This window comes from Hesperophylax consimilis, chromosome 9, assembly GCF_061612785.1.
Source record: "Hesperophylax consimilis isolate HC1 chromosome 9, BYU_Hcon_1.0, whole genome shotgun sequence".
Classification (NCBI taxonomy): domain Eukaryota; kingdom Metazoa; phylum Arthropoda; class Insecta; order Trichoptera; family Limnephilidae; genus Hesperophylax; species Hesperophylax consimilis.
Window position 1 is genome coordinate 21,238,576 of NC_142844.1, and position 27,937 is coordinate 21,266,512.

Consider the following 27,937-nt stretch of genomic DNA (forward strand, 5'->3'; position numbering starts at 1 on the left):
TTTTAATGTCAAACCACAGACTGATTACTTCAATGATCTGAATGAAGTAAATACATTGTCCGATCATAAAATAAGGTACCCTTGTTTGGTGGTCGAAAAACAAACTATAAAAAATGTTCACACAATACCAGAGATGTGCAAAATGGGTACCCAAAACCATTTGAAATGCAAAATGGAAATGGGTCAAAACTTTTCCATTTGAAAATGCAAAATGCAAAATACCTATTTTCAAAATGCATTGAAAATGCAAAATGGTTTCTCAGTTCAAACAATTAAAATAATTATAGAATTTTTAAACAGTTTTGTCATTTAATAATGGACATCAATGTAGAACAAACATATTGCATGATGGTAAATCAAAAAATTCCACGACTACAGATTATGAACCACAAAAAATTTGCGCGGGACTAATGTTGCCAACGTAAAAACATAGAAACTGCTATCTAACATTTAATATTACAGCGTCATGGCCCCATGTTCAGTATTTGAATCAGTATTTTTTGTAATGGTATCACTCGATTGCCAAGGCTTCTACCAGGGAGCAACTTGAAAATTGTAAATTATCTCTCATAGCGAGGTTGAGGACCGACTGACATTTGGGGCTTATGAAAAAAAGATGAGTGGAGATAGTAGGAAAAATGTTGCAAAAAAGCATTTAAAATGGAAAATGCATTGAGAAAAGCATTTAAAATGCAAAATGGTTTTTAGAAAAGCATTTAAAATGCAAAATGGAAAATACCCATTTTGCATTTTGCATTTCCATTTGAAATGGATTTATTTGAAATAAAGCACATCTCTGCACAATACTTATGTATTTATTTATTAATCTTAATTAACTTATTTATTTATTATTTTTTTAAGTTTTGAAACTCAAAAAAAGGACGGATTGTTTCAGAGAAATTGAACAAAAAATTCTTCAAATTTAAAAGTTCTGTTATTATTTCAGTTCTGTCAAGTAACTGTAAAGTAAATTCTATGAAACAAGCCATCCTTAATTTATTTTAATTTTATTTATTAAAGTATTCGTAAGAAACAAACATCTAGTATAATACTGTGTAGGTACATATTTATTTAGGTACATATTAGGTTGAACATGATTAAATAGTGATATCTTATTTGCGATAGAAAGAGGATAGTACTTACTCAGTTCCCTCCCCCTCCCGTTGACATAAACGGCTCCCTCCACCCCCGTAATCCTGTACCCGGACAGTACGTCGAGCAGGGTTGACTTGCCGGCCCCGGAGGGCCCCATGATGGCGATCAGCTGGCCCGGGAGGAAGCGCCCGTTCACGTGTTGAAGGATCCTCTTTACACCTGGAAATAACAGAATCTTTCATAATCATAGTATAATTGATATATTATTTTCATCGCGCGTCGCCACTGGATACAACCTAGGGAATCACGTGATACGCACTCCTTCGCGTTCCAACAGAACCGTAAATAAGAGACGAAGCACATATCACGTGATGCGGAGATTGTATCCAGTGGTGACGTGTGATGGAAAAATATATTTTTTGTGTTTAGTTGAAAAACAGTTAGCAAACAGAAAAATGATATTATTCGAAGTATGATAGAGTTAAAGGCAAGGCCCCGGCAAGGCAAGGGTCCTAGATGTGACCGTATCTTTTTCTCATTTTTCTGTTTCAAATATTCGTTTAGGAATTGCTAATATTGTCTTCAATAATTAAATATTACAATTTGAGGTATTACTCATTAAGTTATTCCAAAAAATAAAACGTAAATATCTCTCAAGCTGAGCTTAAAAAGCAACTGAAATACCAGTAGTAAGCAGTTCCATCGTTTGACGACCCAAAAATGACGCCAAGATATATTTTTTTTCTTCCTTGTGAATGTGGCGTTAGTTTGCATTAACCTTTGGGGATCAGTGGTGAAGCACGAAATAAAAGGCGTGTCGTGAAGTTCACTGTGTTTATTGAGTCAGTTGCCGTGACGAGGAGATGATGTAGGACAGATGTTAAATACTCCGGTTGCTGCGGTGATGTGCTGGTCAGGCGCGGGTCAGTGAGTCGACGCCGGGCGCTGGTGACCGGGACTCGATGAAGGTCACGCACTGGCGAAGAACGTAGGTCTTCAGGCACTACAGTGCTGACGAGACGGCCGAAGGTGCGGCGGACCTTGTAGGCGGTTGAACGGGAACGGCGTGACCAGTGAGGATGCTGCGTGTCCTCGTGATGGTCATGATGGAGTGGAAGAAGCGCTGGTCAGAGACGCTGGAATCAGGGCGCTTGTAATCCGAGTGGCGCTTGCCAGGGACGGCGATCTGGACAAGGCGCTAAGATGATGTCCCGATAGAGTCCATGATGGTACGGGCGAAGCCGGGTATATGTACTTCGCGGAGGGGCGCGGGGCGCACCAGTTGTCACTCGTGAGATTTGTAAACTGACGGCTGATAGATAACTGACTGACTGACTCGCTGCGTCGGGCATATTTATACTACACGGCCGACGGCAGCAGTAGGTAGATGGATGGCAACTAAATCCTAGGCACTCGCACGGACTGTATGTTTCAGGAACCTTCGATAGCGCGGCAATTATGCATAGGCCGTAGACTCGAACCTTCTGGCGAGTTCTCGTAATGTGAAAGACGGACTTGCGATATTATTGTTGTCAATAGACAAGTAGGTGCTTGCAGTACATGGGTTGCTCTGTTTTGATTTCGACTGCGAGTACGTATCTAAGTAGGTCGAGCGGTTTATTATTAATTATTTAATCTAGATTTTTCTCGACGCCACAAACCATTGAGGTATATAGATAGAGCCAATATTGGCGTTCCAAGTATGGGCCGCTTACATCGGTTCATTGTCCGCTGTGAGACATCACAGGCTTCAGTCGGTTACAAGCGTTAGCTGGGCACAGGGGGCCTACTCTGTATCTTTCGAAACATTCCTGCCACCGGTTTAGACACGTCACAAACCCGTATTAACCTTTCCCTTACGGTGTTCAAAAAATCCTTGTCCGCCGGTGCTATACACTTGGTAAATATTTATATGTTGTAATAACTTAATGCAATACATACATGCATTGCGGAGGAACACTTAAAATTCGAACTCTGTGTTTAGTATATTTACCGAGATATTTTATTAATTAGAGACGATGTTCACTCAGTTGACAGCACCGGCAAAGAAAGATTAAACCTCGAACTTACTGGTTTGTTAACCCAAAAGATACAGAGTAGGCCCCCAGGTCTCCGGAGATAACTTCAAAATGCCGATAAGTACGCTGATATATTGTACAAGACGTACTGAAGAAGATAACGAAAGCAATGGTATAACCTTTCACAGGTAAATAGGGTTTCAACGTAACCAGTAATGGTGTAAATTGGCTTTTTAATGTTAAAAAACTCAAGGAACACTTAAAGTTGGCGCGCCGGTAACTCAAATGTTCCGGGCCAGCAGAAGGATTCGGGCGACATCGACAGCTGGCACACCCCCTTTCAAGTTCCCTCCCGGGGACAAAATTTTACACTGATTTTGCAAGGACTATAAACTCTATCTATATACTTCAATGGCATTGACATAGAACATAGACAATGAACACCTCATTTTCGTTCGGCAGGTATGCAAAGCGTTGTTGAATCTATTATTATCGAATATTATGCATGTTGGGTGGCCGTGGTTGCGCGCAGAATACAAACAATTATTCACCTTCAAAAGTAAGATTCGAGTAAAGCAGACAGGTTTGTCGGTATGTTTGATTATTTGAATAGGTGGAATGATAAATAGTTGAGACATCGCTAAAAAAACTTTACTCTCACCCAACATAACTTTAATTTGTAAATAATGTTTTAAACATTTGTTTCACGCCAGTTGCTTTGTTCTTTTCCCGAAATTCGTGGCTCGGCTAGCGGAAATTTTGTCCTGTTTATACGCACCCTTGGATAACGACTGTGTAATTTAGGTACCTACCTCATATAGACAGATTATTATTACGTATAATGCTACATATAAATCCGCGAGCCGAACTGTCGAACTGAGCCTCAACGTATGAGAAAGAAACAGAGCAATCGCAAATGGCGCGAAACGCCGCTTGCAGTTGATTCGTTCCTTTCCCGTAATTCGTGGCAGGGTTCGCGTTTCGGTTCGCATATGTATACGTACCCTTAAGACACCATGGAGATCACGAGAACAATAAAATAATTTTCTACTAAAAATGTACCTATTTTTGATACAGCATAGATTTACACAATTGTAGTGTTTTAATTTGTATTTTTGACAGGTAGATAATGTAATAAATTATCAACTTGCTGTTTTGCAGTGGGCAGAGTATTTTTAATACGTTTTTATCGTTCCCTAATATATTGACACCCACAATTATTAACAATTATATTTTTTTAAATAATTAATCAATGTACAGAGTATAATCAATAATATTAACAAAGATAATTCATACAATTAGTACAATTAGTTTACACTGCTTTTGATTTTTTAATGTTTCCCTTCTATAGAAGCTGGCGCTTGTGTCTAGAAGAGTGGTGAGTATCAAGATGAAGAATATTTAGTGTATGTAATTATGAATATTAAAATTTATAATTAATTAAAAAGATAGTTTCAACATTTTGGTATTTTTACATTGAACTTCTCTTTAATTGCTTTTAGTAGGTGTTTATCGTTTTCTATTGTTCTGATATTTTCGTGTAGGCTGTTGAAGTATTTTTTCCCTACATATATGTAATGATGTTGAGCATATATGTTGAGTTACATTTTTGTTTTGGAAATATTTATTTTTGACGAGTTCGACTTTCAGTTAAAAAGCTGTGATTTTGTTTTTCTTTTGTTATTTGAGTTATAATGTTTTTTTGGACAAGATCATTAAATTTTAATACTTTAAATTCTTCAAAAATTAGGTGTGTTGGATAATCTCTTGGTTTTTTCAATATTATTTTTATAATTAGACTTTGTACAATTTCAACAGGGAGTAGATTTTTTTTGTATGCAGCTCCCCAGCTGATTACAGCGTATTAAAGATTTGATTGTACCAAAGCAATTGTATATAAAATACTAACCTAAATTAAAACCACAACACCACGAAAATGGCTAGAAAGTCGAACGTTTTCTGTACGCAAGAACTGCTTAGCTACAGTTAATACCATTTTAATTGAACACAGTACACACTGCACATAAATAACATAGATTATACAGGGTGTATCGGCAAGTACCCGACAAACTTTAACCAGCTATTCCTCAGCACATTTGGAGTAAAAAATGTTATGGGCGCTTTGCTGTCCGGTAACATTTTTGTTCCATTAAAAACAAAAAATAAATAAAAAATCCACACTCCGTCACTGTCATTTGCATTGAATCTCGTGTTCAACAGCTGTTATTAGCAAGTGTGTCAAAAAGTGTCCTCGCTCTTTCGTACACACTAAATAATAATAGTTAAAAATGAGACGAATGGTGCCGTGCCATTTCGTTTTGATTGTAAAAGCGCGCCAACGTAGGTACGTACGTACATTATTCAACGAAACTCGAACAAAATATTGCCAGATGGGTTTTCAAACTTTGACAAAGGATAAAACATTGGTGACATGTGGTGAAAATATGAATAATACATTTTTTATTAAAAAAAATGTTACCGGACAGCAAAGTGCCCATAACATTTTTTACTCCAAATGTGCTAAGGCAGGGCTTCCCTAACTGTGAGTCATGAGTCATTCCCTAACTGGGATCATCCCAGGGGCGTCGTGAGGCAATCTTTATAGCGAGAATATCGTTCCATCAGCACTGCAGCGTTAAGGGTTTTATTACCGTTTGCTAAGGAATAGCTGGTTAAAGTTTGTCGGGTACGTGCCGATACACCCTGTATATCAAGCAGGCAGCCCAAGAAGGCAACGGGTATCCACTAACCTTTTAGCATCCGTCATTATCTAGCAACTGATGAGAATTAATTATATTATCGTGCCAATGATGATTCCGAGAATGTTTCGCGATAGACTTTTGGACCCGGAATCATTAGACTTGGATCACAATTATTATAATGTCCGGTCAATGGGTGAACGTGAACACAGATCTCATTCAGGGACATAAATAGTGATATAAATCATCAACAAACAGTTAAAAAAACAACATTATTAAATACCCTTTTTTACCATAAAATAAACAATTCATGCATATGTTTACATTGCTGATTTCAACATCAAGGACAATCAATTTATAAATGTCTATGTGTATTTTAATTGGAACAGGATTATTTTCTCTCAAATCGGTTAATTTATTTGTTTATATATTTTATTATATTTATTTATTACATTAGATACCAACATCAAAAAAAATAGCTACGTAGTAAGGATTTCTAAAATATTATACTTTTTGGTAATTAAATTCTTATGCTGCGTATACATCCGCGAGCTGAACTGTCGAACTGAACCTTGCAGTTGATTCGTTCCTTAATTCGTGGTACGGTTCATGTTTCGGTTTGTAAATGTATACGTACCCTTACACGCAACGTTGGTGTGCTAAAGCCGGCTTAGAGCAAGGTTTAAGACCGTTTTAACCAAACAAACGCAATGGTGAGTCAAGTTTTTTAATGTTCTCACCTTACGCGCCGCGTGATATTTACATCACTTTCAATAGTAAGGCTGTAAATATTTACTAAATTGATATTAAATAAATAATCGTAATTAGTAATACATTATCTTGAACATACACGTAGGTAGGTATACAACAAAGTTTATTTAAAAATAATTATAAGTTATTAGTATTTTCCTAGAGAGCAATGACTTTGTGGTTTCACCAATATAAATTAAAGAAAACATTTTGGATCCACTGAATCACTAGAATCACTTTTTGGATCCACTCCATTTCAAAAAATGCGATTCACCTTGTTTCACAAATTAATTGGGCAGAATAATAATATATATATTATAATGAACCTTTGGGTTACTAGTGAAAATCACAGCTAGTCTCTAAGGACCAAGTACGTACAAACGTTTTCTATTTTCTATTTAAAACTAAAGTTTAAAAGAAAAGAATACATTTAAAAAAAATACATCTCTTTGATTTTTTTTCGGTAAAGAATGAATACAAATCTTGGAAGTGGAAATTAACCGACTTCCCGACATCCGATCAAGCTGAAACTCTCAGATATGACTCGTTGTCGATGAGAATGCATTCTATCAACTTTTGGTGGCAACCACGTACACGCATGCAGACATGTATGATTTATTCTGAAATTGGATGATATTACAGCAGTTAATTATACGAAATAAATGTCGGTCCTACCCGATCGGCATTTGTTGAGGTTGGTAGAGTTTTCGACTCCAGATAAGGGTAGGAAGGTTGAATCCTCACTTATAGTAAAATTATATTAACTATTATTATAATAATTCGTTTTCTAACTATTCACGTCAATTAAAAATACATACGATTCAGCTAAGTTAATAGGTTCCTTTTAAACTTAATTCAAGGATGTGCACCACCAGTTATAAGTATGTCAAGCTGTACAAGAAAAATATAAGTTGTTTAATTAGGCGGATAATGGTGCGTGATTCATTAAAATAACTATTCGTCAGTACATACCTACTATAGTAACATTATATATCCTTTGGTACGACTATCGACAAATTTATTTTCAACCTTCACTAACGCTGTAAAAATATATTTTGGCGATGAAATGGCACTTTCGAATAATCATCATTCGCAGAAGTCATCTTGAATGGGCGACCATTTCAGTAAAACGTATAATTATATTTATGTATTTACTTTCCGGTTGTCTAACGTTTATGTCTGGTGAATCGTCTCGCTGTTCTTAATGTCAATATTTAAATGTCAACATTTAACTGTCAATACAGCAATATTTAGTGACTATATCTGAACTTCTAAATCCACTCACTCTTCCTCTGTACTCTGTTCTTCAGGCTCTGTAGGGAGTGTTAAAAAAAGAGGAAGATGGTTTGAAAGGTAGGTATGTAAATACGAATCTTAGAGGGTGCAAGCTAATATATATAAAAAAAAAAACTAATATAGGCGTACGCGAAAATATTTAATAAAGCGTGATTTACTTAAAATAGGGCAAAATAAAAGAAACACTGTGATTTTTTTCGTGTCTAAAACATGTTGAATAATAATAACAGAACCAGACGTGTTTTTTATAATTTTCGGAGCATACTCACACACATATATCATGACAATGTAATGACCTTTTCAACTCGGCAGATGTATAGATATTATTTTTAAATAACATATATATTTTATATAAGAGCTTAAAAACATAAAGAGTCCAAGGGAAGTATGTTATAAAACGGTAGAAAATCGGTGTGCGGGGTCTAAAACACAAACGTTCGTTACGGTACGCAATATTTCCTCAAAAAATCGGCCGGGTCTAAAACACAAACGTTCGTTATGGCAAGCAATATTCCCTCAAAAAATCGGTGTGCGGGGTTTAAAACACAATCGTTCATTATGACATGCAATATTCCTTCAAAATCCCTACCCATATGACTACAAAAAACACATAATCAAAACTCATTTGTGCATACATAGCTTTGAAGGTATTTGGCGAATTATCGAATGATATTTAATTAATGAAATTTGTTAATAATTTAAGCTAAAGGGATATACTTTAAGGGTTGTATTAGAAGAAATTATTAAAATACGATGGTTAGTCCTCATTGCGGAACTGAAGTCCATTTTTTAAATGAAAAATGAGCTTCCATCTTAAGGCGATGCACTACGACGTGTAATATTTTAAATTGAGCCGCTATCAATAACAACCCTTACTTAGATGGGGATAAGGTTTAAATTCCCGCTTAACACCATCCGCCTGTTTTGATTTATGCAAGAAAAAAACATGGCCAAAAGTGCCTTTTATTTTATTTTGTGGATGTTCAGGCATGAATATTAATTTTTTTTCGATCATTTTATAAATAACTTAATTTGCCACATTATACAATAAAATTATAACCGAAAATGGGTTCGTAAGTAGGAGATTTTGAACTTTATAGCAGTTTTCATAGGCCTTGTTTTCTGTTCTTATAAAAAGACTTACCTATCTAAAAAATACTCGATCGTTTCAAAGGCCAAGATGTATTCTACTCGCAGTATTTAATTAAAGCATCTGAAACATTTCTAGGCGACCAAATTTTCAAACCAAAAACACATGATTTTGCATTACTACGTATGGCATCGCCTTAAATAACTGTATATGTTTTATAGATACATTTAATAGTTAAAATAATTATCAAAGTTTTAATTTTCCAATGCCCGCTAAAACGCCCGTGGCGCCACAAGGAGCCATGTGACGTCACAAAAAGCTTACTTTTTATCTCAATATGGTCAACGCAGTACTAAACTGTGACGGACTTATAATATAGTTGTTATTTTTCCTTTTGTATTAAGGTGAGAAATATGATTTAAGTTCATAAAAAGTCCACCACGAACAACCTAATCAAATTATTTTTGTGTTGGTAATAATAAGGCTTTATTTAAATTTTAAATTATATTACACTTGAATGCTTTGAAATGGCTAGGTTAACGTAAGACTCACCTTCAATCGGATATCAAACTGGTTTTCGACATGGTTAGCATGTTCTAAAATACAGCCTTAGCTGACGTTAATAGGTCAAACTCAACACGCAATCTACGTGTCTATAAATCATGCTTTATAGTACGAATATATATATTTGCACATATTTATATATTTATTCATTAGCACACTTTTTTAATTTGATAAGAAATGAATTCGAATATTGTAATGATATTTATTTTTAATTTACATAATAGAACTTTTGCGGGACTAATTACGTCGTTATGGCGAACATTATAAAAATGGGTTCCATGATAACTCAACACAGTGACAATTCAACACACCTTTAAAAAGTGATATAAAGTCATTAGAAACGATAAAAAAATTATTTAAACCTAACCTAACCTAACCTACATAACCCAGTAAATATTTTTTTTATTTCATCACTTTCCATGACTTTATATAACTTTTTAAAGATGTGATGAATTATCATTTTGATTTGTTTGTAAATCTCTAGATTAAAAATAATTAAACACTGATAATTATTACGGTTAGGCATCGAAATCATTATGGGCCAGTTGCTTCACAGAACTGAAATAATAACAGAACTTGAAAATTATCTTTCAAATTTGTTGAATTGTTCAAATTCCGTCAAACATCCCGTCCCAAGAATTTCTTGTAGGTGAAAATTTTATTCGAAATTTTTTTCCAAAATTCATAACTTTCAGTTTGCAGGATTATTTACGTCGTTATCGCGAACATTACAATAATGTATGTTTCTAAATCTATAGATTAAATATAATTAAACACTGATAATTATTACGGTTATAAAAATTTACAGTTTAAGTTATCAATTGGGTTTATTTGATAAAATAAAGATAACCTCGAATGCGGAATTCCGCAACCTTTGTTTGACATTACACTTTTGTCATTTGCTGGGGACAAAGTATTCACTTATCTACGAAATATTTGTGATTACTACTGATAATAACGATAATGGGGGACTTATTTTTAAATTTTATAAATACACCCATCAAAAATAACTTCTGAAAAAACAATTTATATAAATGCTTTAAAAGAATTAGTTCTCGATATTTAAACCAGGATTATCTATTATAAAGTATTTCGATTGTGACTCTAATAAGTAGTTAAGAATATTGATCTCTATGTTTAAGAATTGGTTAATAATTAATTAAATTAGATAATAATGTTGTGAGGTGGACATTTTTTATGCGATTTATGTTAGAAGTCAATGAAACTTTGGTGCCCGTAAATGTTTTTAATTGGTTAGTTGTACCTCTCAACGCGTTGCTGTGTCTCAGTCTTTCTGTGCAGATATAAAAAAATAGCGCGATTTGTTTTACGTCCAACAGATGGCGCTATTAAAAAAACCTGTCACATGCGACATCTATATTATACATAAAAACACACGCGTATTCGAATGCCACGTTTTGTCAAAACTTCAAAGCAATCGGTGCAGAACTTTCGGAGATTTAAGATTTTTAACAAACGAACATTTACATTTAGATTTTTTTACTAACAAGTCTAATAAGGAACTGCAATGAAAAATATTGTGGTTTAATTTTTTTTTATTCATACAGGTCAACAAACGCCGATTCTGAATATATAAAATGTATTAGATAGAATTAATTAATCGTTATTTAAAAATGATAAAAACATCACTACATCGGTTGTTTCTAGAGTTACATCGCAGATCTTCTCGTGTTAAATGTATTGTTATCAGAAATTTGAGAATCTAATTGATTCGCTGTTTTTGAATTTATACAAAAATAAATTACTTGTTTTGAAAGCAGATGAAAGAATTTTTTCAGATTTTAATATTAAAAATGTACAAATGCAATTACAAATATTCTGATTACAAAGACAGAGGAATTTTTACGATACCACTATATTAATCTGGTATATAAAGGTTATTGTGATTTCGCTTTTTTTCGTTTCGTATAAAAATAATTAATAAACATTTAAAAATATTTTTTTACCATGTAAAGTTTTACAGTAGAAATGTAAGAAATGATGTAAGCGAATTTTCAAAGCGAAGTTAAAAGTGAAAAATGACCAAGTAAAGTTTTAAAGGGAAAGGTTAAATAGTGAAGTTAAGTGAAATATGAACAAAGAGTAATAAAATCTTGGAGTTTTACTAGACTCTGCTATATATATAAGGAAAATGCGATATATGTATAATGATATGCTATATAGAACAAATTTTAGAAAAGGTCTGTAAACAAACGGGATTTATTTTACGCACTTTAAAGCCCTTTACCAAACCGCACAAACTTACATTATTTTGCTGTATAACATAATATGTAAGATCACAACTTGGTTTTGCCTCAGTCTTTCGGATCCCCAATTTCAAACTTATATTGATCGTATTGAAAAAATCTAACAAAAATACTAAACATTTGTCATATCGCTTTAGTAATCATCAATTTAATCCCATTGCTCTACATAAATATGGGAAAATCTCTGATGCCTTAATCTTATACAAAATTGTGAACTGTATTCATTATTCATTATAATATCTATTAGAAAAAATTGCATTTCGTTCAAAATATTCAAAACTCGGACTTATAGAAATTTTCAATTATACTTTGAAAACACATACAATCAAACTGGCTGAATCATCTCTTGATTCAAACGTTTTAGATACTTATTATTAATGTTATTATTGTTTATTAATTTGTTATATGCTTTATTTTTTCTTTTAATTAATAGAACTAATTTGTTTAACACATATTGATTTAACAATTCATAAATCTTATAAATAATTGTGTGATTCCTAAACGTAATAAAAAAAATGAAAAATATATTGTATTGTGTCATCAACTCATCAGAAATGATTTTTTGTTCAAATTCTTATTTAAGTACAAAGAGGCTTTATCAAATGGTTGCTCGGTATATACATACAATACATTCACTCTGTTGACTTATTAAACACATTTATTATCACTTTGTGTACTGAGTATACAGTGTAATGCTTAAGTTTTGATATCAAAATCTATTGTGATATTCTTATTCAATTGCACCGTGGCGCCAATTATTCTCGTTGCGATACAATTTATATACATACTTATGTACTTATATTATTTAAATTTTATCGTTACCAGTATAATTGGCGCACTGCCATACTGAGTAAATTGTTTAATACCAATTAATAAAGGCATATCAGTAAAATCCTACTACATTTAAATATTATCGTAACGACCACAACTGACCCCACGTTATATTGAGTAAATAGTTTAATACCAAAAAAGAAAAATCAGTTAACTCCTACTGCGCAAGCATTTAATTGTAACTAGATTAATTAGCGCCATGTTGCACAATAATAATGTTTTCAAATTTAAACACAAAAACTAATGATTGGTAAACCAATCAATGTTAGATTCATGGTGAAACTATAACCTTGTTCTGTATGTACTAAACCCATTAGATACTAGATGGGTACATACATAAATACGTGTTAAAAATAATTTAAAAAATTTAAATTATTATAATATATATTTAACGCCCCCTTAACCTACAGTCAGTCGCTGATTCCATTGTCAACGAATACACAGAAGTGTTTGGTAGGACACGATTTCATAATAAGTTTTTTGTACGAGGAGACAAAAAAGAGCTAAAATATTCAATAGCATATTTTCCCTAATGTGCGAACACCTCAACACATTTGTCGTAATACGAACAAAAATAGTTGGGAAAAATGTATTTTATGAGGTGGCGGGACATTTAACTTTTTACGGAACATTTATAGTGCATCTTGTAGAAGGTATTTGTGACAAAATACTTAAAAGGTATGGAGCACCACAAGGCAGCGTCTTGGGTACCATACAGTTTCTCTGAGATTTCGTTTTCAAGTAAACCGAGTCTTAAATTTCGATACTTACATACACAGTGTACAAAACATCTCAATGTCAGCATTATCACCATCATGGCAATTCTCAGAATAAAATAATATTCAACTTGTAGGATTGAGATTTAAGTTCATCGACCAATTTAGTTTGCAATGTCCTAATTTTTTTGGTTCATAACAAAAACTCGATTTTCTAAAATCAACAACTAATAATAATTCACCAATTTGAAGGGTGGAAGGCCTAATTGGCTCAGTACCAAATTAATGGATATATTTTATTTTTCATAGAAACCTCAAGTCTTCTCACTTCTAAGTCCACATGGCACTTTATTCAGACAATACGTGCAATGACTAGTTAGGTAACTAAAAAATATATATTTATTATTTTAAATCACGCAAGGACAGTCAGAAAATTTTATTTGATACTAGCGCAGACCAATGAAAAATCACAGGATCCCATAAGTTCTTACATCAGTTCCAATTTAAAAAAGATACAAAACAAATACGAGTTCAGAAGTATAGTTAAAATAAAAGACAGACCCGCATACGAAAGTAGTATGTTTGATTATATTTTATGATAGTGATAAACTTGTCAAAATTATAAGCTTTTAATATTTTAAGAATCGTCCCAACTCATTTTCTGGCAAATTTTATTATTTTCACACACCTTTACTACACCTTGAAACATGCGAACTTTGGATTGACTACAATTTTTAAATTGTAGTTAAAAAATACAAAACACCCGGATTTATTAGTCACATGGAGTTATCGGATAAGGAAAGAATAAACTTCAGTCATTGATGCGTCGACACCAACAAGCCAAGTTAATATTTCTACAGGTAGCTGTGGGTACTGCAGCAAGTACAAAGGTATTAGTAGATAATACAACTTATTTATTGTATAAATGATATTCACACAATTTTCTTTATCTTGCTTGGTCCAAAGAGTATATTTTCAAAACACCTTCATCTAATATTAAACGTATTTTATTATACAACAGTAAAAACCTATTGTGAAACAAATTGAATTCTCGAACGGTGAGCTCTGGGATCATGACATCTGCACAGTTATTTCTATCTGAAAAAATATCTATCTAGCTATAGCAATCAATAAATTGAGCGTTGGAAAATCAATCAAATGTTAAAATTTACACAAGACAAAATTCATTAGGTTTTTATGAAGAAAAAATATCTAGTATTGAAACTCCAGCAAAATCGGGTATTCACTTTAATATTTTATTTGATTATTTATTGACGCCCTATTGGGCTTTTAAGTACATAACAATTACAAATTTCATTTTTAACAACAGTATAAAACAAACAATAGAAAATCGAAATAAAATATAATGATATCTCATACATTATTTACATTTAAAAAGTGGTGGACTAATTTGGCTTTAAATGTATTGAAGTTTAAATTAAATATGTCAGCGACATCACTTAGTTCATTGCCCAACCTATGTATTCTTTCTAACACAGAATTCGTGGCGAAGTTATTGTTGTAGAATAAAATATTCCGTCTAGTATATTTTGGAGGTAAATGTAAAGATAGCAAATTTATAGTATCAGGGCAGTCCAACGTTGAATGAAAAATTTTATATAATAAAAGGAGATCAAATATGTTTCGCCTTTCAGATAATTTCGATAAGTTAAGTTTACTGCGTAAATTGACATGATTGATTTCAATAATAGGAATACCAATTTTGAAATTAATAAAACGTAAAAATTTATTTTTAATTTTTTCAATTTGTAAACAATGAGAGTTGAAATGAGGACACCAAATTGTTGAATTGTATTCAACCTGACTTCTAACCAGAGACGTGTATAGTAATTTTATAGTTTTTATGTTATTAAAGTCTTTAGCGATTCTGAGAATAAATCTAAGCATTTGTAATCCCTTAATGGTAATGCTATTAATGTGATTTAAGAAGCGTAATTTGGAGTCAAAGATAACTCCAAGGTCATTGAATTCAAAGACTCTTTTTAGATTGGCATTGTTAATTGAGTAGTCGAATAATAAACAGGTTTTAGATCTATGGAAACTGATCGTTTGGCATTTGTTAATATTAAGATGTACTTTGTTTACGATGCACCATTCATAAAGTTTATTTAAGTTCATTTGTAGAGTTAGACAATCAGAAGAATTACCGATCGATTTAAACATCCTTAGATCGTCGGAGAAAAGAAGAAAGTGAATATTATCGAAAATTAGTGAAACGCACAGACATAGGAATTAATAGACGAGAAGATAATGGCGAGGGGTAAAATCAACTGTTGAAGAACGAAGGGGGTAAGACTGACTGTGATTCGTCAATAAATCAATCTGACAGTAAATAGGCATCTCGCATTATAATATCACCATTTAGTTCTTAAAAGTAAAATCTGCTTTTGAATGAATAGACATTTTTACATGGGAGCGCAAATTACTCGCCACGTTATGAACTAATTTGCGAAGTCCAAATTCGGCAAAAAAATTCGGTTCTATTTTCAGAGTCGAATATTTCGTTTGAGTATTTAGTTAAAACACTTTTATAAATGTTCATAATTTACTTCCCAGCAACCAACCAGCTTTGTGTTTCGCGTCCAGACGTTTCTCGATGTGATAGTATATTATGTTTCTACAACTGATCCATATTATACGATGTGAATATGCTTAAAAGTAAAATAATAATGCTTATATATGGAATGTAATACGACAATTAGGTTTATTCTCTTTTTCACATCTATTTTTACAAGTTTTCATATCACAAGTCAACATTTTGCCGTGTTATTTCGTAAAATGAACCGATGATGCCTCGACCATAGTTCGCACAAGAATGATGACGTCACGTTTTCAAATTTCACTTGAGGCCATACGCGAGCACAGCCGGCTCCAATGGAACCGGTATGGGGAGTGGGGATAATACGCTTTTAATCACTTAGGGCAGGTCTACTAATATTCATATGTCTATGGTGAAACGTCATTAATAAATAGTAGGAAAAGAATTGGTCCTAGGTGGGAACCTTGGGGGACCCCACTTAAGGCAAAAAAAGTGTAAGAAGTTGTGGAGGTATTTTTTACAGATAATTTTCTGTATGATAAGTAACTTCTAAGCCATTTGATAAAGTTGTCGCTTTTTCAACCTATATTTCACTACAATATCGAAGAAGGTGTATTGAATTAATAATTGTTAGGTTAGGTTACGTAAAGTTCGATTAAGATATTTTAGGTCCCTGTCCTACCGGACATAATATACTAACAAGAAATTTCTTTCAGGTCACACGACAAGCCTTTGTCACACGTGTTTGCTCATGGTATAAAACACTTTTAAAAAAAGAACCAGATTTATAATGATATGTTATTGCTAATGTTGTTCTGATAATAAAAATATTAAAATGTTATTATTGTGTTGCTAAATGTATGGATGTCGTAAAATGTACAACTTTCGGGAAAATAAGCGCACGATCCAAATGTCATCGATATAATTAGGTATATCGCAGCGTGCTTTTCCGGGAAATTAAACTATTAATAAAGGTTTAAGTAGGGAGTTATTTTAAAACTTAACTGCAAAGTAAATATCTGATCGCATGAAGCAGTGAACATTCTCGGACCTTTGATAATATGCAATGAACTATAGAAAATAAAATAGTTTCTAACTATCTAACCATTCCGCAGAGATAGACAGAGGGGACGTACCGCCAAATGTCGCTCCTTGCCACATTCACATTCACACCTAGTCTCATACATATTCTTCTGTTATACTGATTCTTGACATGGCCTGACTCAAGTATCTGGTTCACTTGATCGTGCCATGTCTTCCTCGGGCGTCCGCGACATCTTCTACCATTGACATTCATGTAATATATTTTCATTACACTCCTTTCTTCGTCCATTCGCTCCACATGCCCAAACCATCAAAACGTCTCTTCTTAATCCTCCACATTACTCTTACATTAGCCTTGTATTATTTGCGAATCACATTTCTCAGACGATCATACATGGTTTTACCACACATAGCCCTCAGGGTATCAGATCTCATTTCTACAGTATTCAGTCTTCTTTCGTCCTTCAACTGCCAGTTGATGCCTCTCTGCCATACATCAGTGCAGCGTCTTTGGCTGGCGCCAACCGCGTTCTTTCCTTCGTTAATGGAGTTTCCTGCATTTACCTTTCATTTACATTTACCTTCTTAACCCCTAAAAGTTCGATTAGGAAGGCGACACATTATGCTACACGCATCATGGCTTGGCCTATTTTAGCACATCGCTCCCCATACACTACCTTAGGAATGTATGGTGATCGCTATTCCTATATGATAGGCCAAACCGCGAAAATATAGCGCGCTTACAGCATGGTCGGTCACAGGTATAATACTAAATTATGTGAAGTGTCCGGGGATAAAGTTCACTAACTTCGGGAGGTGATTCTATACTGTACATCTACAACTTAAAAGACAAATTACTTTTTTCGTAAATCCAACGTTTTAGGGAAAAACGTTGTATTCAAAATCACCCCCGAAGTTAGTGCACTCTGTCCCTCGTGAAAGTATCATCGAAACAAGAGTATTGAAAGTATTGAGTAGATTGAGTAGGTAAAAACTAATAATTGAACTTATCCATTAGGTAAATAATATTAAACAAGTATTAACTATTCATAAGTGTGGTTATTCTAAAATATTTTTAAGGTTATATCGGCACACCTAACTCATGCGCATACAATGTGTCATTTAAAGATATAAATGCATCCAAAAGACACAACGATGCAGCAGCTGGGTCGGTACTAAATGCACTGAAGTAAATTGATAATGATATCTGCTACTTATCCGCTACTGTTTGTTTATTTGCAGAGTCAATTACCCCGAAAAATTTGTACAAAGAAACAAGCAGGAGAATCATTGAACAAACATTTACGCAGTCAGCGCACGTTGTATTGTTTAATTATGTACTGCGAGCGATCGTGTAACCTTCTACGTTGGAATATACATATAGGTAAGTACATAATGCAGTTTATTATTAAGCAGTATAATTTTATTACCACTTAATTGCGGTGTAAAAATTACGCGGAGCGTAAGGCCAGAATAGTGAAAAACTTGATATGGTTTTAACGGCATTAAACCTGAACTAAGTAAAAATGTGGTTAGAATTTTTGACAACCTTTTTCACATGTGATTATTATTATTTGATTATTTAGAAAAAATAATGTTTATTTTAAATGCATACACCGGAAAAATAATTGTAACTAGTTTCTAAAACAGTATTTGTTTTTAGGGAAAATTAAAAAATAGGATGTACGAGTAGATCGCTTGTATGTAAAATAATCTAGTAAGTAAAATAAGAGTGAGTAACATTTAAAAAATGGGAACTGATTTAAGTGAATAAAATTATGACAATAATCTTTTTAGCGACAAGATAACATATTTTGCCAGGCGATTATATTAATTTAAATTGTGCTTATGTCGAAACAAAATTACTCAGTTTTCATCTTGGCAGGTCGAGTTACATCCCTAGATTACATAATAGATTTTTTAAATAATTTTATTATTCTCTGCTCAGATATAACAACAATATTTTTTGGTTTATTAAACCCTTTGTTTTGATAAAATTGATTTGGCGGAAATTAATTATTACGCAGTCAAATACTTCGAATATATTTTAACAACTGCTGAAAAGCTATGCTCTGGATCTAGGAGTATACTATAAATATTGGTGTGAGCAAATATAGAGTAAATTCAATCTGTATAGGTTTTTCGCATTTAGAATGTAAATAAATATAATTGAAGATAATTCTTCTTTCGTACGGTGGGGGAGTCAGAGAAGAACATTTAGGTCAGTGAGCCAGTCTAGGGCCCAGTGAACCTCATCAATCCCGCCGGGGAATGAATACAGCGGGCATTCGCTGACCAAATGTTCGGTGGTCTGTACCACACCGCATTCCCACTTCGCAGACTCTTTAATCTATGCATCATGTGAGCACAACGGCTGCGGGAGGAATATAGGATTGTGGATTAAAGATAATATTAGCAAGAAAAATAAGAAAAGATTCGGTCGCATATAGGAATGCGAACCTTTCTAGTTCTACCTAGTCTGACCTGATCCTTTTCTGATTTTTCTAATTCACACTTTTCGTTCGAGAGTTGTGAATATTATCTTGAATTATCACTTATTACATTTTGACGATCTTCTCAATAAGTTATAAATACATTAAATATTATTATGTTAAAATATATTTTCATCTCGCTGTAATGTTGAAGATACTTCAATGATAACCTATTGGAGTAACTAAATAACAAGTATTGTTCTATTGAGAGAATCAAAACGTTTGAAAAATTGGTTTAGCTATGCTTGGTGACTAGATCTAAATAGCCAGGTATTTCCCAACCTTTCTCTTACTCTTTTCCGATCCGTCCCCCATAAACCTTCATCCTTGCATCATTTTGCCAAATCATGCCGTGGTTCTAAAAAAACCTAAGGCAAAAATGTGTGCTTTGTGTTAATATATGACAATAACAAACAAAGGTATATACAGGGTGTCCGCAAACTCGTAGTACAAGCGGGAAACTGGTGAATCTACATCACATTTGGAGTCGATTTTGTAGTATATTTTTTTTTATTTGAGCTTTCGTTATCGAGTAAATCGAGTTTGAAGTTGATTTTTTTTTTTTAATTTTTTTTTTTTTTTAATCAAATTCTTATAAATTATTACTGAAGATCAAAGTACCCAACTAATTAAAACTATTTGAAAGTAAAACAAATGAAGAAACTCGGATTTGAAGCATTATTTTGAAATCACCCTTCATTTAACCCGGTGTAATCATAAAATATTTCTGCTCTGCAGGGTTAAAACATCTGTTATTCAACCCTAAACACAAGAAAAAACTTTAACCCTAAAATAGCCGAAAAATATATTTTTTTGGTTTTTTTTTTTTTTTTTTGAAAATGCTCAAATCAAAAAACTTTATGTTTTTTTGGGTTCCCCATGTGGTGTAGATTCTCCAGTTTCCCGCTTGTACTACGAGTTTCCGGACACCGTGTATATAGTGGAAGATACTCTTAGTATCGCCTTGGTGTAAGACTACCATTCAGAATTGAAACGTTGCTTGAAATGGCTTTGGCCGTGTTTGGTGACCAGATCTGAACAGACCAGGTACACCTTCCTCACTACCGTCAGACTCACAACATACCCCATATGTTATAGTCTCACTAACTAAGTGAGAACTCATTAAAAAAACAAAAAATAAAAGAAAAATAAAAATAAAAAATCTGTTTATCTATTTATCAACATGAAAGAGAATTAGTAATCAATTTGATATCTGCAATGCGTTTTTATTCCAAAAGAATTTGTTAAAAAAAATATTTACCCTCTATGATACAATTATTTTGGAAAGATCAAAAAGAAAAAAAAACACTCCAAAACCATCGTCATCATTTATTTTCTGATTATCCGACTGTTTATCACTTTTTTAGGAGCGTCTTTCCAAATAGGAAAAATGTTTTCCCAATTTGTACGTGATTTTAATTAATTAAGCCTAAGTGCTGTGGGCTCGGTCAATATCCAATTTTAATCTAGCGGAATAATTTTCACGTAGAAACACGACATACCGCAGGTTAATAATAGCGCGTGTATCTTTATTACATAACTGCAGAAGACTGGTAAAGTATTACAACCATAAAGTAGAAAATCTGTTTATCTGAAACGTAACCTAAAGAAATACTTTTAGATATGAAAGACCGGATTCTCATAAACTTTGTTATTACAGCCCTTTTCTACTGAAAAAAACAAGAAGGTCCCGTAGTAAGCGTTCAAAGATGGTTTGAAAGGGAAATATGAAAATACGAATGTTAGAGGGAGCGCGCTAATATTACAAAACTTTAAAAGTTATGCGAAAATTGTGAAAATATCTTATAAAACACGGCGCGTTTGTAATAGAGCAAAAATCTCTCGACAAATGCTTTAGTTGCATTTAAAGACATACTGTGAATTTTTTCATACCTATGACAAATTTCAAAACGAACCGTGGTTTATTAAATATTTTCATTTTATAAGGGAATATATGGACACTACAGTAACAGAATGACAATTCAACACACCTATAAAGCGATATTAACGACTGTTGTTTCGGAGAATTTGATAATTCATCAAATTTCAACATTCATTTTCAAGTTCTGTGAAAGATTTTTAAAGGTTCTGTTTTTATTTCAGTTCTGTCAAGCAACTACTCTATAATTATATAATAACAGAACTTGAATAGGACTCTCGCAGAACCTGAAAATGAACGTTGAAATTTGATGAATTGTTCAAATTCTCCAACAAACAGCCCGTCTTAAGTCATGAAAAGTGTTGAATAAAAGACTAGGTTAGGTCTCAGAACAGGTACCTAGTGAGGTGAGTAATTAAAGCATACAATTAAATCATATACATAATTAATTATGGTATGTATTTACAATGTACCGTTGTTTTTTTTCGTATGAAAATGTAAAAATGATATTTCATCAAACGTCGATTCATCAACTCAAAACGGAACTGAATATCCTCTATACTTATTATCTGTACTGTCAATTTATTTCTGCCTTGGAAATGGCACGCATGTTAACTATAATGAAACATGATCGCTCTGAAGTAGAGCATATTGTAGAGACGATTGACTAGATACTAAGTATATTTAAGGTCTAACACACCATACCAGTTATTACGTTACATAGGTTAGCATAAAAAATCCACTTACAGAGTTTATTACCACATGGCTGTTTTATAATCCATAAGATAACGAGGCTATATTGGGAAAAGAATACGTCAATTTACAAACTTATCTGACAAGGAGATAGCACTTCTAAATATGAATTCCGTCGAGAGCCCACTTATTTTTCCTTTCTCAAGTTTTTGGCGATGTTTGACGTAAAGTATTCGGTTAAAACAACATGACTCATCATAAAAACAGTCGAATAATGTACATATTACATCATTAGCTTTTTTATAGATGTCATCGTATTGTTTAAAGAGCGAGAGACATTCCCGGAATTGTTATTTAATCCGACAGTATTTGAATTCCTTCAGAAAATGTTACTAGTGCGTGTGAAATGTCTTCTAAAAGAGATAAAATCGCCGTGGAAATCGGGAAAAAAATAACTTTGACTTTTAAACAATCGAGAACACGTGTTTTTCCCAATAAATATCACGACGGAATGCGACAATATTAGTACATCAATATCAACAATATATAACACGTGTTCCGCCGTCCTCATAATACATTCGCTTTTGCCCGATACTTTCTTAGGAACTCTGTCAATTCATTCGTTGAAGGCCTGCAGTCTCGTTTTTAAGAAGGAAAATGAATAATTTGACCAGATTTTTAATAAATTATCAGTATTTTATATCAGTCAGTTTTCTCCGTGGGAGAAGTGAAGGATAAACGTATACGAAGTGAACTGGACTTGTGAACTGGACTGGACAGGACTGGACTTGAGAACCGGAGAAGCAGATTTTAGAGTCTGCTGTTTTCCAAGATGACGTCTCCGGATTTGCCTACTAATACCGAGGCACCCAAATCCGTCAGCCACCAATAAATGGACAGCTGTCCAAATAATGGAACGGAGATATCGAATGATTATTATTTTGGACTGGACTTGAGGACCGGAGAAGCAGATTTTAGAGTTTGCTGTTATCCAAAATGACGTCTCCGGATTTGCCTACTAATACCAAGGCACCCAAATCCGTCAGCCACCAATAAATGGACAGCTGTCCAAATAATGGAACGGAGATATCGAATGATTACTATTTTGGACTGGACTTGAGGACCGGAGAAGCAGATTTTAGAGTTTGCTGTTATCCAAAATGACATCTCCGGATTTGTCTACCAATACCGTGGCACCTAAATCCGACAGCAACTAATTAATGGACAGCTGTCCAAATAATGGATCGGAGATATCGAATGATGATTATTTATTTTTTTAAATTATTATGGATCATTATTAAATTATTATTTGCATTAGTTATGGCCGTAACAAAGACATTTGCCTAATTTGGGGTATTTATAATAATAAATAAAATAAAATGACGGAGCACATATTAGCAAAGTATTGAAACCGCGATGCCGGAATCCGATGCATTAGTTCACTTTGCTACTAAGGGGTAATACCAATGTTATTATTGCTTAAGATGGCAATTTATCGGCCATTGAATAGCGGTTCAAATAATTTATTTTTTTAAATGTTTTTTAACGTCTATATTATTGAAGCTTCTGTCTCACTACTCACTTGATTTAATTTTACTGTTTATGTTTTTAACGTGTATTATTGAAGCTTCTGACTCACCTGATGATAATTTATTATAAATATTGTTTAGAGAATAGTTTTATTTTAGAGTGAATGGTAGTGAAAGTATTATGCACACGTGGCTAGAAGAAGTAAGCTGGGTATCTAGCACGGTCGATCGATAATGTCGGTATCTTATAATCGTTCCCAAGCACGACTGCAGATCGCTAACGTACAAACAACAGTTCTCGTCAATTAAATTAAGAACACTTAGTCGTTTTGAACTGTAGTTTGTTCGTTGGCGATCTGCAGTCATGCTCGGGAACGATGTCAAGTTACTGACATTTTCGATAAAAACTTCGATGATTGACCGTGCTAGATACCCGGGCATTGGAAGATATGAAGCGAAAAATAATAATATTCAATGTTTCAGAAGATCATAAATGTTGTATGAAGCAAGGAGAATTTTCTGAAACAGATTTGTGTACTTTTTCATATTATTTAATTTTCTTCATAGGTTAGTTTTTTAAATCGCTTTTGCAGCCCTACCCGAAACAAGGGTTGCAGGAATGAGAGAACGGATCAATAACTCCACAAATATCCTCATCCCGTCAAATCCAGTCAGAGTTCAGGTTTGAGCTCAGATCATGGTTCGAGTATAAATAGAAGCAAATTGGAGAAAGATATTGGCCCTAATAATCTTCAATCCGATGGATTAATGGCGACAAACAAAAGCTAAATCAACGACGTTACATTCATATTAATTATTTTTTTATTATACTAAAACTTTTTAATTTTTTTTTAATCCATTTAATTTATGTTATTACTTGTATAAATATTACATATTTACTCCCTGCGAAATGTGTGGGATGGCACCATAGTATAAAGAATAACACAAGAAGTGCCTCGTGGGCGTGTTTCGTGACCCACATATATGCCTAATCGAGGCTTAAATTTTCAACAGAAAAATGTGTTTACGGAATTCAAATGGGATGGAGATCTACGATGTCAGGCGAGTGTAAGTGGGGCGGAGTGCTGGACTAAATGGTACGTTTGTTTCATTTTCGATTTGTGTAGAAAACACTTCTAGTTTTCTTCTTTGTTCTATGGATCACACTTCCCATATTTTGGAATAAAGAAATTATAAATATTATATATAATTTTTTTTTGTCATTATTTATTTTGGCTTTTACCCATTAAGGGTTATCTTAGTCATAAACAATTTACGATTTTTGTGATTGTTGGTTTTGCTAATGCAATTTTCAAATCTATAGGCATAATTAACCCTTAGGATACGGCCAACTCCAATAGCAGTTCAGTGAAATCATTCCTAAGTAAAACGTTGACATTGTGCCTGTCAATTATTTCAAATATTATTTTCAATATTTAATTTGGGTTTGAAATATTAAAAAAATATTAGCGTCTTCTAAGGGTTAAAGATGTAAGTAATGTAATCACAAATGGAACTAGTGACCCCTAGAATTAAAGTCATCTAATGAACATGCAATTAACACTTTACAAAGTCAACTTAATAAATTTTCTAATGAAACGCTTACAAATAATAAATACTATTAATGAGATAAGTAATTAGTAATTCTAATTACCTACTTATAGTAAAGCCGAATAACCCTCTGGTTGATGTTTTAACCTGTCCTTAACCCCTCCAGCATTTCAGGGTCATATATGACCGGGCGTCTTTATGTTATAAAAGTATGTTTATCTTTTTTTTTCTATCAGGCGTAAATGTGTAATTTTTATGACGTTAGAAAAAGAGAAATAATAATTCTTTATAGTTTTCTTAAAAGATTTATAGTAGATGCCATTAATAAAATCCTAAAAATGGCCGAAATTAATAATTCATATTTCGCATCGCTATTGTAACATTCAGTTTAACTTTCAAAATTATTTTTTATTATATTAACGAGATAAAAGCGAGGTTACAATTTTCTTACAAATTCCCCAAACAAAACGAAAATGTTTTGGAAATATCGATTTCTATCAATTTTTCTACGATTGAAGTAAAAAATTGTAAATATGTGGTTAGCGTTTTTGACAAGATTTTTCACGTTTGATATTTAAAAGTAACATTTATTTGAAATGCGTACACCGAAAAGGTAATTTTATCTAGTTTGTAAAGCAGTATTTGTTTTTACGGAAAATTAAAAAAAAAAGTATACAGCGCATTTGAAATACAAAGAAAACATTGCAAACTGAACAAAACAGTTGAAAGTACAAGTCCTATGGTTAAAGTGACTCTTGAAACCTTCAAGGCCAATGTTTTAAACGTCAAGAGACCTAGGGATGTCATTTAGCCTCACCATACCTGTTGTCATGATACGTTGAGCCAGCACGTCCGTTCTACCATGTGAAATACATAGCAGGTCGTGGTGTCCACCCTGGCGGCAGTTGTGCGCTAAAAATCTCTTCAAATTATTTGTATTGATCTTCACAAATCCTACAATTATAATATCCCGTGATTTTTCACAGGTATGCGCTATGAATAATACCAATAACTAAAGGAATGGCCATTGTGTCCATTGATGATTCGCTTTCGTAGATTATATCCAATACACGTGGATTGACATCGTCACACGTTACGTCATTAGTTAATTTATAGATCGATCATCATCGGTTGGTACAGAATTGTAATAGTAATAATTTTAATGAATCTATTATTCATTAGAATTATGCGTATACTATGGAAACTCCCGTACTTATAATTATTATTCAAAGCACTGGAAAAGATCAGCGTATCGATTCTCCAATCCAGGCCGCTCACAATCGCCGTCTAAAGTACATACATTGGTCGACATTCTTATTCTTGACTCTCGTTGAAGGTACATACTTACATACGCCAAATGTCAAAGTCATTCCAATCGAACAACGAGTGTAATGAGTAATTACTTTTTTTAACGTAGTGTTCGACTCGTTGTTCGAGTGGAATGACTTCGTCGAGAATCGACACCTTTTCCACGGATAGTTACAAATAGATATTAATAAAAAATGTCAATTAACAAGGATTATAAAATTTATGTTATTTTATGAATATAAACACAGATTGAGGTAGTACAATAACAGTTTGATATTGCCTACATAAGCCGAAACAGCTGTCATGTGTTATAATTAGTCAAAAGCAGTGAATGATAATATGGTAGATGGTAAAATTATTGACTATACAAAATACAAAAATAAAATTTAAATGGAGTTCCAAAAATTAAAATTGATAAAAATAAACAATATGATAACGTTTATATAATTTGAACAAACCTTGATAAAACAATTGAAAACAGTGTTATATGAATGCAGCTATTAAGCAAACAGAGATATGATCACTACCTATGTGAAAAATGCAGAGATGTGCTTTATTTCAAATAAATCCATTTCAAATGGAAATGCAAAATGGGTATTTTCCATTTTGCATTTTAAATGCTTTTCTCAATGGATTTCCCATTTTAAATGTTTTTTGCAACATTCTTCCTACTATCTCCACTCATCTTTTTTCATAAGCCCCAAATATCAGTCGGTCCTCAACCTAACTATGAGAGATAATTTACATTTTTCAAGTTGCTCCCTGGTAGAGGCCCTGGCAATTGAGTGATATCATTAAAAAAAATACTGATTCAAATACTGAACATGGGGCCATGACGTTGTAATATTAAATGTTAGATAGCAGTTTATATGTTTTTAAGTTGGCAACATTAGTCCCTCGCAATTTTTTTATGGTTTCATAATCTGTAGTCGTGGTGTTTTTGGATTTACCATCATGTAATATGTTTGTTCTACATTGATGTCCATTATTAAATGAAAAAATTGTTTAAAAATTCTATAATTATTTTAATTGTTTGACCTGAGAAACCATTTTGCATTTTCAATGCATTTTGAAAATAGGTACCTATTTTGCATTTTGCATTTGAAATACTTTTCTAAAAACCATTTTGCATTCGGCATTTTCAAATGGAAAAGTTTTGACCCATTTCCATTTTGCATTTCAAATGGTTTTGGGTACCCATTTTGCACATCTCTGGAAAAATGTTATAAACAGAAATATACCTAGCCTAAAGAAAATCATCCTTAGAAATATACAATTATACTAGTTGTTTTTTGCGAATAAAGCAGAATCAATTTGGTTTCAATTTCAGATTGTTTAATTTCAAATGGAAAAATACGCCAAAAAGCGGTAAACTTTTAGAGGCTACCAATGTCTATCGAATCCAAACAATTCTCAGTTCACAGTTTTTAAAAATTTGATTAAAAAATTCAAAGAACCGAAAATCCATCTATCTACAGTGTTCTGTACAAGAATAAGAAACATCACTAATCAGACCTAGGTAGGTACTGATAGATAAAAAATTGAATGTTAATTT

At 33.1% G+C, this 27,937-nt stretch overlaps 1 protein-coding gene across 2 annotated transcripts in view; it reads right to left on the bottom strand.

Annotated features, from left to right (window-relative positions):
- Positions 1–27,937, bottom strand: part of LOC149421058 (ATP-binding cassette subfamily G member 4-like) — an 83,476-nt gene that overhangs the window by 32,490 nt on the left and 23,049 nt on the right. For both annotated transcript variants that reach the window (XM_089635772.1, XM_089635773.1), the window contains exon 3: positions 1,144–1,314. In XM_089635772.1, coding sequence (XP_089491898.1) covers positions 1,144–1,314 — 171 coding nt within the window. The remainder of the gene's footprint in view (positions 1–1,143; positions 1,315–27,937) is intronic.